Source organism: Argiope bruennichi, chromosome 2, assembly GCF_947563725.1.
Source record: "Argiope bruennichi chromosome 2, qqArgBrue1.1, whole genome shotgun sequence".
Lineage (NCBI taxonomy): Eukaryota > Metazoa > Arthropoda > Arachnida > Araneae > Araneidae > Argiope > Argiope bruennichi.
In genome coordinates, this window is record NC_079152.1 from 78,327,363 (window position 1) to 78,340,545 (window position 13,183).

General features: G+C 27.0%; 2 protein-coding genes across 4 annotated transcripts in view; one reads left to right on the forward strand and one right to left on the reverse strand.

The window, feature by feature from the left end:
• Positions 1 to 5,382, reverse strand: LOC129961589 (histone acetyltransferase KAT7-like). Of its 3 annotated transcripts, none has more exons than XM_056075092.1 (2): positions 5,288 to 5,382; positions 1 to 2,623 (listed from the first exon to the last, which is right to left on the reverse strand). In XM_056075092.1, exon 2 carries the CDS (start codon positions 2,597 to 2,599, stop codon positions 734 to 736), a length of 1,866 nt encoding a protein of 621 aa, XP_055931067.1. In that variant the 5' UTR covers positions 2,600 to 2,623; positions 5,288 to 5,382; the 3' UTR covers positions 1 to 733. The 3 variants fall into 3 exon arrangements, with proteins under 3 accessions (XP_055931067.1, XP_055931066.1, XP_055931068.1); XM_056075091.1 differs by lacking the exon at positions 5,288 to 5,382 and adding an exon at positions 4,856 to 5,051; XM_056075093.1 differs by lacking the exon at positions 5,288 to 5,382 and adding an exon at positions 4,648 to 4,686.
• LOC129961590 (diphosphomevalonate decarboxylase-like) overlaps positions 5,300 to 13,183 on the forward strand; it is a 24,851-nt gene continuing 16,967 nt past the window's right edge. The window contains exons 1-2 of the mRNA XM_056075094.1: positions 5,300 to 5,658; positions 9,854 to 9,924. Of these exons, the coding sequence (XP_055931069.1) occupies positions 5,601 to 5,658; positions 9,854 to 9,924 (129 nt within the window). The 5' untranslated portion in view covers positions 5,300 to 5,600. The remainder of the gene's footprint in view (positions 5,659 to 9,853; positions 9,925 to 13,183) is intronic.

Here is a 13,183-nt window from a genome sequence, read left to right on the forward strand (position 1 = left end):
AAATTCATCTACACTGTTATTATTAAAGAGTAATAATATGCATTCATAAAAACTAGCATCTTTATATATATGATTTGAATATTTACAAAAAATAATGAAATGGGCTATATTTTGACAAAAGAACAAATTTTAACCATAAAAAGTTTTTTCATTACATTAAACAAACATGCATATGTTTTTATACGTTTCCTTTACAACAACTTGAAACCCCAAATGAAATGCTTTAATATCTTACCATAAAATAATCTTAAATAGCTTATATGTATTTAAAAGAGCCAGTCTAAATTTCATGTTTCCTTTAAAACATCTGTAGCATATGGCAGTATACAAAAACAAGCAATAAGTTGTCAGCTTTTACAATAATTCTTAAAAACTTTTAACTCTGAGAACTTATTAAATGCATCCCAAGCAGATTCTATAACATACTTTTGTGACACAACTATGGAAGTAAAGGCAAACATTTGAAATCACCCATTTAACATTTTATTTGAGATTCATAACACACATAAATTTACAAATTATGTATGCAATGTCGATAATTTTTTAAAGGCATAATTCTAATGCAGTTACAGCAGCTTAAAAAATCTTCACAGCATTTGGGGATATTTTTAATAAACAGTAAAGCAATTCATTAAAAGAAATATGCTTTGAATTTATGAAAAACAATCAAAATTCAAACATTATTTTGCAATAGATGAAGAAAATGTAACACAAATTTGCTAAGTGTACGAATTTAGTGTTCATTAGTGTTATTATTAGGAGTATGTGGAGACCATCGAAGACAGTCCTTATCGATTACTTTTTCTGATTTACGATCTTTAGCTTTAGCTAAATAATCGTTTATTAAATCTCGGCGTTTTAATACTATATGTTTGCCTTTCCAATACTTTAAAAGACTTAAAGCCTGCAATGTGCTAACAATATCATAAGCAGTGATAGCTGTTTCTTGACTCAAATCTTTTATTGATATACCTTTGCCTTCAAATTTACTCAAATACTCCAAAAGAATACTTTTCCAATAACTACGATAAGATATTAAACCTAAATCAGAGAGAGGTTTCTCTGGTGAACCTACTTTTTCCTCAGTTTTACTCAACAAATAACTAAAATCTATCAGCATACGACCATATCCTTGTCTTTGGTAAGGAGGTAATGTTAAAATGCAAGAGACATTGTAATTCAAGAAAGAATTTTTCTCCTTGGAAAAATACCCAATGATATGAGCTCCTTCATTATCAGATTCAGTCATAACATAAAAAAGAAAAGGTTCCACATCAAAGTAGAGAGTTTTGTGATCTAAAAACAGTTTAGCAAGCAAGCATAAATTTTGACAGTAAGTTTTGTTCTTTTGTCCATCAACCTCAAAGAAAGATATATTACCTTTCCGATATATTTCATCACCTGGAGGATAACGCCATATGCATTTAGCCACATGTCTTCGCAGAACAGTTTGGCTGTTCATGTATTTTAAACAAAATTCACAAATATAAAGCTTTGGTAGCATTTGGTATTCTTCAGGGTATGGAGCAGTATACCATACATCCATTTCATATCTACCCATTTCAAGTGTATGAATTCTGCCATGTTTATCTTTGTGTTGTCGAAGCGTTTCTTCAAGCTCTTCAGCAGCACAAGCCTGGGCTTCTTTGAATAATTCTACATCATAAGAAGGAGCCAAATTATCAAGTATAGGCTGTCTACTTTTATCCTCAACAATTTTAATCTCTTTATTTTCTGAAGCAGAATCATTTTGCTTAGACTTGGGATTGTAAGACTTTCTTCTTTCATCCAAAAGCTGCCTGTATTGCTCCTTCTGTTCTGGAGTTGGCCCTATTTTGCGCAAACCAAATTTATTTAAAGCGCTAGATTCAGCAGTTAGCTGTCTTTCAATTCTCTGTTGAATTCTCACTTTATACCTAGCCTCACATTCTGCTGCTGTTGTATTGTGGTATATCGGACAAGTAGCAACTGTGAAATGTGTATCAAACTTACCACTCAAATGACCCATTGAGTTGCAACTAGGAACAGGACATTTCAGTTCTTTGTTTTCTTTTGCTTCAATTTCATTATTAGCTGATTCTGATTTACCTCTAGCTCTGCCCCTCTTTTTAGGACCTCTTGTACGCTTTGTATGAGTTGAGCTTTGTGTGTCACTAGCAGAGTCACTTGTAAAATCTTTTTCCTTTTTAGAACCTTCACTTTTGGGACTACTATTGTTTAAACCTTCTTCGGTAACATCCAGCTTCTTACTATTCCTTTTAGATTTTGGTTTAGAGTTTGATTTGGAAAATATCATTGAATCTTCACTGGCATAGTCTGGACTTGATTCCTTTTTTTTCCCAGTATTCTGCATACGCATGTTCTGAAGTGCCCGTCTTGTAGGATATATTTTATGCATTTCTTCATCATTCCCATCACTATCAGATTCTTGAAATTTGATATGCTTTTTACTTTTAGATAACTCTTCATTTCCATCGCTGTCTGACTCATGAGTTTGCTTTGCTTGTTTTTTGCCTCTGCGATAACTTCGTTTACGTTTACGTGAAGGCTGTATGATTTCACTATCAGATCCACTCTCTGACCCCAAATTGTCATTCATAGCATCTGATTTTTGCTAATATACCTAAAAATGGAAATGTATAAATAAGACAAAAAAAAACAATGATCATTAAATAAATAAGTTCAAAAAAAATTTGTAAAAGAAAAAAAAAATTTTTTTGAAGTTTTCCTAAAGTAAAATGTTACATATTGAGATAACTATCAATTCAAGTGATATCAAAGCTCTGCTACTACATGATAAAAAGGAAATCCTTAATGTATAATATTTATAACAATTTACCAAAGACAAAACTAATATTTCAAAGAATAAGAGCAAAATGAATACATAGCTCTTCAAATATGTTCCTTAAGCAGCAAATTTAAAATAAAAATTTATCTAAAGTAAATGATTAGTACAAATGAATGCTCGCTAACAACTTTATCAATTCAGGCAAAAACAATATTGACAAAACATTTCTCAAAAGGATACAACTGAAATACCATTTTAAAAAGTTACTTTAGTATTAGTTACTATAAAATTGAAACTGTAAACATGTGCACAGTATTTTAGGAACATTTAAATAAACCAAATGAATATTTTGAAATAAATTTTAAAAATCAAAAACTTTCTATAAAAGAAAAAGCCTATGCTTTGAATGAATTTTCATTATATAGTTCCCATTGAGATATCATGAAAACATAATTTTAAAAAACACCGAATAAGAAAGAAAAAAATTAAAGAGATCAAAAGCAAATCTTCAGAAAGAGGCAAGCAATTCTTCAGAGTTCTCTAAATAGTAGCCAGAACTGCCTACAACACAATATTTACATCTTTGTCGAAGAGAATAAAGACATTCTACTTAATCTTCTAAAGTATAACTTGGCTATGAACAGAAAACAAATTTTAATGCTTTCCAGAACTATTTTCAATTTTCAGCCCCAATTTTTATCTGATTTGATGATTCATTTCTTTTCTCTTTCTAATTTTTAATCCCAAATCTTCCAGTTTCATTAATAATCAAGTTGTCAGTTTGAAAATATAATGAAATGGCATTAAAAATTAAAATACCATTTTAAGTAATTTCAAGAGGAGCTGAAATTCTGCAGTCTTAATGGACAAGCCGTCATTCTTACACAACTTACAGTTAACTAAGTAGTAACTAATTCTTATTCTATAAATTACAATTAAACTATACAAGTGCAGATAATTCAGAACATAACTTTCAATGTAAAAATACATCTACAATTATTTCATATTATCTCAGTATTAGTTACGTATGTGTAATTTTTCAGAAATAATCACTCCAAAGAAAAAAACTTATATAATTTTTTAAATGAAAGTTCTATGTATGTTTGTGAAAAATCATTTTCTTATAAGCTTATTAGTGTTAGTTAAATTGAATTACAGTTTCAATAATTAAAACTTTTTTCTTTCTTATTGATTCAAATCTCAAAGCAATGAATGGGTGTTTAGAAATACTCGCTAAGAAAATGTAAATCAATCTTGCATCCATTTAAATAGGAATTCCATTTTTTCCATTACTTTTTGCTTACCAAACAATTCAAATATTTGTTTGTCTTATTGCTACAGATTTCACAGATCATAATAATATCATCATATTGCTATTTTCACAGATCATAATAATTACAGTTCATCCATCTTTAATATTTGTACATTTATAAGGAAACAACTAAAATGTTTATGATTTAAAGAAAATTAACCATTAAAAATATGTATTCATTATTTCTCAATCAAATACAGTTTTTATTGACAGAATAACAATTACACTATACAGTATCTCGGATATATTGAAGAAGCTGCCATTAAATATATAGAGGATATGTGTTTTAAGTTTTCTCATAAAGATTTTAAAATAGCAGGGTGGATCTAAAAAAGTTATGCTTAATAAGATTTAAAAATTACTTTATAGTTAATTTCTGAAGTTACCTTTATCCTTACCCTTAATATATAAAAACCCTTCAAAATTAATGCAGCACTATTTTATACAAAAGTAAATGACAGGAAAGATAATTTTTGTTTCAATATACAATTTATCACAAAAGTATCAGTAAATTAAACGATTAATGAAATAAACTTTAATCAATTACCATTAGGCTGGGTAAAATTCAAAATAATATTTAGAATGAAAAATGCACCTATGAAGAAGCAAAAAAACATAATTAAAATGAGATAACATTATAATCTCAGTTTGATTAATGTTAACATGCAGCAACTGATTTAAATAAATTTTGCAAATTTTATTAGAATTGAACAACAAAGTGTATTTAACCAATATATAGAAGAGAAGATGCTTACAAATTTAGCTGATCGAAACTCAAAAAATGATGAGAATCTATAAACTTTTAGTCGAATACGAAACGTTTGGTTATAAATATTGGAAGCAAAAGTCTTCCAAATGAAAAGAAAAATAAATCAGAGAAGTCTGGAACTTTTAAAATGAAAACTAAGAAACGTTAATTTGATGACATCCAAGATGCACCGTATGTTTGGATTTTGGAAGTGGGAAACGGTTACAGAAAAATTATCGCTAATTCTCACTCATATTAAATCTGGCAACAACTTCAAATTGCATTTAAAATAAGAATACGATAAGCCAAAATTATAATAATTTAAAATAATAGAATACTCTGCATAAATTATTGCTTCCTTTATTCATAAAATAAGCAAAGAAATATTTCGCGTGTAATTGCTACACAATAAAGAAAATTTAGAAAATTTATTCATTACCTATGGCAATAGAGCAAAAAAAGTAGATCAACCGCATTGTTGTTAAACAGTACCATAGAAAAGGAAGGAGGTATATGTTACCATCTCATACTTTCAGTTTCAATGATTGCAGCTACAAAGAAGCGAAACTTATTAATCAATGTCATATTTTTGTGTGTGTTGACGAATGTACTTATTGTCCCATTTTGAAACGGGGATAATAGCTTTCGTTGCTATATATTCCAAACTCATCAAGTTCAACATTTGCGGCTGTCAGTCAATTTTTCTTCCAATTTGATATTTGCAGTTGAGGAATTTAGATCTGATCATCATAATGATAACTCATATTTTTACTGCTGTTGCACCTGTTAATATTGCTGTCATTAAATACTGTAAGTAAATCTTGACGCAAGATTTAATGGATTTTATTCTACATTAAATTAAACTTAATTTACTGCAGTTGTTTAAGTTTAGTTAAATTGAACTTAAAAATTGAAAGTAAGATTCAATAATTAATTAAATTTTCCTTTCTTTCTTATTTTTCTCTCTACTTTGTATGTTTTTGGTTGGTTTGATTGGAAAATACTGTAACAATTAAATGTGAGTATTTATTAATTAAATCTGTTGCTAAAATCTGTTTATCTTATTTTGTTATTCTCTTTCATATATTCCAAGCAATGTTAAAATTTAAATTATTAATAAGATGCTTCTCTTTAGTAAAACTTTATCTGATTTTTTTTATTTATGTTGTCATAAGAATGCTCAAAATTCATATAATTATAAATTCCTGACAATTGATATATCTTGGTGTTGTAGAGAATTTTGGAGAATGAGTGTATGTTTTGCAGTTTCCAACTCATGTGACTTTTTATATATTTGTCTTTACAGATTTTTTTAAATCATTTTTCTTTCTTTTCATACAGAAAGCTTAGTAATCAATTGAAACAAAAACATTGAAGCCGTAAGTGAGAAATACTTGAGCTAAGATATAAAAGAAAAGTGCAATGAATCAGACAAAAATCAGTTAATGAGAATCGCAAAAAATATATATTAGAGTTATGGAAGGGATATTTAAAACTTGTAAAATTGGATTTCAAAGAACTGTGGTTGCCATAAGTCATGATTGATGTTTGGTCAGTTGATACCACTTTTTTCCACTTTAATTATCTACTTCTCTTGATTGCTTTTTCTTCCTTAAATTACTTTTTAACTCATTCTGTTGGAATATTGCTTCTAAGGAAACACTTTTCCAGTTCACTTTATTGATATAATTTTGTCATAGTTGCTTTTGTTATAAAATATACAAACTAAAATTAATATGTATCATTAATTTCCCAAATACTAATTCAAATACAAGTAATAATAACCAAGGGCAAATAATATTAATAGAAGTGGACTGCTTTAACTTATATGAAATAAAATTATTTTGTATTAAATATACAGTGTTAAATAAAATTTGGTGCTTGTGGAATATTTACAATAACCGGATTTTTTTGCTAAGCTAACAAGAAATATTATCAAGATATTTACATTGTGTATAATACAGTTTAATATGATCTGAAAATTGTCAACTAAATTGGGTACGATAAATATTCACAAATGCCTGAAATTCTTTAGTAAATGTGTCATTTTGATGCATTTCTGAACTAATATAATCTAGTTTATTTGCCATGGGATAGGAAATCTCTAAAACTTTTGTCTGATGAAAAATAATATAAGCACTTTCCTTAAGATAGTATTCTTTTAATAGATTAATTTTCTGAACTGCTGAAAGAGTCCATCATGTGAACTGCAAGAACTTAAACGTGCCTTTTTAACAATGACTCTTTCTCATCCTATTATCACTTCTGATTGAATTCTCCAGCAAATGTTTAAAGGCAGATGTTCAATTTCTGTGATGCTAACTGCTAAAATTGTTTGCTAAAATATTGGAAAATTTTAATTCAGGAAGAAATTAATAGAATATTGTTAGATGGCATTGATAAATCCAATTTAGATTTAAGCTTTGAAGATGATGAATTTGATGTTTTAAATTCTTTTCAAACTGTAAATTCATCTATGTTATTAATAAGTGATACAGGCAGAAAAAAAAAGAATTATCACAGTTTGTCTAAATGATAATTCTGAAAAAACTTGGAACATTGTTAATCATTAAAAATCCCCGAGGTTTGATTGTTATGCTCCTTAAAATGCAACATTTTTTTCCTTTCTTTGCAACGTTTAACAATAATTTTGCCACTTATTGCTGAATGTTGAAAATTTTTGTAAATAGTTAATGTCATCTAGTAAAAGAATATATTGTTCAAATAAATATTATCTTTTGTATCTATTTTTCTGCTTTTCATTTTAAATTCACATTTTTTTAGTAAAATTTTGGTGTTTTAATCTATAAATAATTTTATTTCTTTTATTTACCAATGTACATCTTAATAAATATTCAGTTCTACCAATTTTATTTTCTTGTATGCAAAGTAAGTGTTGTGTTCATAAAAAAATATGAACTTGAAATTTTAATTGTCACATTTCTGGCTTCCCTTTTCTTGAAAAATGCATTTTTTGAATTATGCTTGTGACAAAGATAACTTCAAAAGTACTTTGAACTGGACGAATGAAATTTGGCATATGTTCTCTACACCATGTTTCTATAAAATTTTAAATAAAATCTGTTCAGAGTAATCTGTCTGTCCAAATAAAATTTACCCTGATAAATACAAAATGAAGAGAACTAGATAGATGAAATTTGATATACAAAATTAATTTCCAAAGGAATCATTTGTATTAAATTTGAAATCAAATTCACCAGAGGATTGACTGTCTCTCAATCTGTGCTTTCACAAGTATATAAACATAACTCAGAAATGAATCAATTTAATATTTGACATTTGGTATGTGATTTTGTGGCTGCAATCTTAGTTCTGGCGTCAAATTTTAGTTGGAAAAAAAGGGATCTAAATTATACATTTGGTATTTTGCTATCTGTGGCAATGATGAGTAACCCAAAAAAATGATGGAAATTGCAACTTTTGTATATCTTTTACAGCTATTAATAATATTCTGATACAGCTATTAGAAAGTATATGAGAAAGTTTCAGATAGGCCACTTCTGCTAATTTCTCTCTTGGATACTAATAAATAAATATGAAGATTTGCTTTAGAAATAAAAATGTTCAAATAAATTAAAAATTCTTTTTAAGTTTTAAAAATTCATTAAATTTAAGGATTATTCAAATTAAAAATTTGCAGTCTGTTTTCTTGGTAAGTAAATAAAATGAAATAAAAGTAGTGAACCTCTTAAATTTTTATGATGCAAAAATCATTTTAAAATAACTGCATACTTAGTAAAATATAAAGTTATATCATTTCAAATTTAAGAATAAATTATATAGAATTAAAAAAAATCAAATAACTTTTAGTGAATTTATAAAGTGTTATAACAATTTGTAGTAGACTTCCTTATACAAGAACTACCAAATTATAAAGGGATCTTTTACAAATAGAGGGAAAGATTTATTTATCATCTTTCATCTCTGTTTTGGTGAATTTGAGGGTTTAAAAAAACTAGATTTCAAAGAACAGTTGGTTTTCAAATAATTAAACAGTTAATGATTACTAGAATTTCAGACTAGTGATGTTATTTTATGAGCATATATTTTAAATTATGAAAAATAACCTTTGTAATAATTTTTGGTCTTGAACTGACAAGCTATACTGTTTTGAATGCTAAGATTAGTTAATGTAAACTTTCTAGTTTTTATTTATTTATTCATTTTTAATATTTATAGGTTTTGCTGTCAATGTTTAGAATAATAGCATATATTCCTTTTGAAAGTTGCTTATTTATATGAAGCAATGTATATAGAAAGAAAAAAAAAGCCAATCTTGATAGGACCTTTCAGTGGTGAAGATGTCTTCATACTTCTCATTTCTGTGATTACAACAAATATGCCATTTCAATTTAAGAGATTGTAATTCCTAAACTGAATGATGTTTGCAAACAAAGCAAAGTTCTGTCCTAAACTTCAGAATTTTTGCAGTTCAAATTCAGGCAGGGATTATTTTCACATGGATATTAATATGCTAAGTGTTCTTGGGTTGGCAAACCCAACAATCTCTATATGTGCACAGACAATGGGACAATAAAAAATATTGTATACTCACAAACATTGTAAAATTAATTATATTTGAAACATGTGCTTTCTCTTTTCTTACTTTCCCATTTAACCAGACTGAGCCACAGCAACATTTGTCCAGATACAGCTAGTGTAAAATAAAATTCATCAACTAATATTTGTAATGTGTAACTAATATTTTTGCAAAAAAAAAAAAAAAAAAAAAAAAACCTTTTGTTATTTTATATATAGAATACAAGAAAGTAAAAATTATGATTATATTTAAGGAATAATTCCTATTATTCATCGTTACTTTCTGCACAAAAATTATGATTGGCTTTTTCATAATTTTCAGTTGAGATGTTATATAAAAATTATATTTAAAACATATTTTCTGAAGTTTAGCTTTTCTCTAATTATGTAAGCATTTGAGTCTTATAATAACAAAGATGATACACTAATTGTATGTTATTTATAGGGGGCAAAAAAGATGAAAAGTTGATCCTGCCTATTAACGATTCTGTTAGTGTTACACTTTCAGAAAAAGAGGTAAATATTTTTAAAACTATAAAATTTTACTGCAATTTTTAAGTAATGCTAACTTATGTTTTCTGTAATTTTATATAATAATGTAAATACAAACAATTTCTTTCATAATTTTTACTATGACAATCATTTAAATAAATTACCTAAATTTATAATAAATAATAATATAACTTTATGAAAATTCATCTAAATTATAATCTAACTTTATCCAAATTATTTTTCATAGAAATCCCTGGTGTAAAATATATTGATGTATTAACAAATTGTCGTGGATAATTTGGGAGTTATAACTATTATTGGTCCTGGACAAAATTTACTTTGCTCATTGCAATGTTTACAACTTTTGTAGCTTTTCAAAATTAAAATGAGAAAATAAAGCAGATCCCTATTGTGCATTGTAAAAAATTTTCTACAAGTGTAATTTTCTGAAAAAAAAAGTAGAAACTAAAGGTGCAATTCATAAAACCATTAACTTGAAAGATCAAATATTTCTCAAAGAAAATTATGATTATGTCTTTACTTATGACTAACCAATAAATGGGGGGGGGTAAGGTTTCTTATTTTTAGTTGGCTCTCAGTATTATTTGATGCTGGGTGAGGTGCCAAATTAAACCTTTTAGGAGCAAACAATTCATTCTTGAGCAGTGCAAGTTTTTTTTTTTTTTAATGGGGAATTGTTGCCCTTACCTTTTTCAAAACTAAAAGTCTCTGATTATTTTAATTAATATCTATATAAGAAGTTTTTAAATAGTGAATTGAAATCACAAAATATTTAATTATAGGTCACCTTCAAGAAGGTTTGTTTCCTTACCTTATTTATTACTATCCACCTTTGGCAACCAGCCGGTTCGCCAATCTTAATGCATGTTAAAATTTTAATAATTAAATATTTTATGGAACTCCCATTTTAATTGTTTCTTCATTAAAATATTTTAAAACTTCAAATTTTAATAGTCATATAATTCACTCATAATATTATAAAGGCCTTCAGCCATAACGTAATATGTATCTTTCTAATTTTCTGTTAGCTTCCGTAGAATTTATGCTTTAAATTAAAGTGGAAATGATTAAACTGCAATAAATATAATAATGTTTTTTTTTTTTTGTTTTTTTTTTTACTGAAACGAAGCATTTTTTTTAAATATGAGTAGGGGAAACAGAGTCGCTGAGTATTTAAACCTTATGGGCACTAAAGAATATTTTTCTTAATTTATATAATATCTCAAGAAGTTTTCAACAAAATTTGCTCAGATTCATCATGAACAGATCGATTAATTAACAATGTTTAGTTTTAACCTAAAAAATAAACAGAATCGTTTGAAATAATCTGTCGAAAATATATTAAACCTTCAATATCTGTTGAAAATAGGTGTCAACAATCAGAACACAATATGCATGCGTGAATTTTCAACACCAATTATGGTAATGCAAATGCGTGAATTTTCTACTTCAGTTGGGATAACGCTATGCAGATTAGAAATTTTTAATTTCCTTTATTCTGTTTTATTTTAATTCAAAAGTACTTCAGAATGAGTCTGAAAGATCGATTAATTAAAAATGTTTAATTTAAAGCACCAAACATTAAGAAAATAAACAGAATCCTTTGAAATAATCTGCCGAAAATTTCTTAAGCCTATCCTTTTTAGCATGGGAAAAAAAACTGAAACTTTACTCATTTGGCGATGGGGAAATGAAAAGATTTTTTTTGCGAAAAAGTTAGTTTTAAAATATAATTAAAATTCTAATTAAAAATTCAAAAAAAGGGACCCCAGGTGCACATTCCCGACCTCCAAGTTATGCATGTGCCAAATTTTGTAGCTGTAGGTCGAATGGTCTGGCCTGTAGAGCGCCAACACACACACACACATTGAACTTTATATAAGTATAGATTAATTATAATTTAAAAGGGATTTTATGTTTAAAAAATAACAATACATTTTAACACATTCTAAATACTCAGATGCAAAGTTTATTGGAAATGTTACAAGTCATAACACCCAGCTGCAAAAAAAAAAAAAAAAAAAAAAAATTGGATCACACTGATCTGCAAGTAAATTTGAAAATATTAAATAAATCCTATAGTCCATGCTCTGAAATTTAAATTACAATTGAAATTAACCTGAATTTCTATAAATATTTTTAGTTGATCAAATGAAAATGCAAAATGAAATTATTTTAGAATATGATTTTATAATAATTATTAATACTATTATTCTAAGCATTTAATCTTTTATTATTAGTAGTAGTACTATGAATGGAATACATGAAATTACTTTTAAAGAGAAATTGTGTAGATATATGATATGAATTTAATTCAGTCAAAAATTAATTGAATTACTAACAGTCATTCACATTATTGTAATAAAAAAGGAAGTAATGTAGCAATAACAATTTTTTTCCAAAGGAACTGCTGTGAACATTTTGAGTTTTAATTAACAAAAAAAAAATCCATGTATAATATTATCAGGTTAAAAATTTTATATTATACTTCGAGAAATTTAATTTGGGAAAATTTATATTTGTGAATTTTATAGATATATTATAAATCTCAAAGCATGTTTCTAATGTGCCATTCAATAAAATCATTGCATATCCCTTAAATTACATGACTGAATTTAAAAAATAAATAAATAAGATTTTTCATAAATGTGTGATAAATCATAACTTAATTTGCTTAAATTTTTTTTTACCAAATTCTATATTTAGGTATTAGTGGTTTTACAACTATGAAGCATACAAACAAGTGATGAAATATATTGTTAAAAAATATTTTTTATATGTTATATTTCTAAAACTGTTATATCAATAGCAGTTAATAAAAATAATTGAATTTCATATATGATTAAATAACTAATTTTTAACAAAAAGAATGAAATTAAAATTAAATTCTTCTTTTTCCAATTGTCTTGCTCGCCATTATTAATATTAAATGTTGCAATTTTTTTAACCCTTAACTGGGGATGTGCAGTCCGTGAGACCGCTAGCAATGGATTTTTGGTCACCTTTATTGTACTTTTAGCTGAGTTGAATGGATTGACCCTGTAGCTTCCAGTTTTGTGACCTTTAATACATGTGCACTTTTTCAACCAATTTAAGCAGATGCTTTTTAAAATAATTCAGTTATTTCTTTGGGTGCGGTCTCTAAGACCGCTCCTCCCTGTTAATGTCCCTGTGATAAACAAGGCTTTGCAGATGGCGCTAAAGCTTGGGTGCCGAAATATCATCCAATTTACAGATCCTATTATGAAACAGTGTCCAGACA

What these genes read in the sequence shown, in the direction of transcription:
- LOC129961589 (XM_056075092.1), bottom strand. Translation starts at nt 2,599, where the DNA reads ATGAATGACAATTTGGGGTCAGAGAGTGGATCTGATAGTGAAATCATA.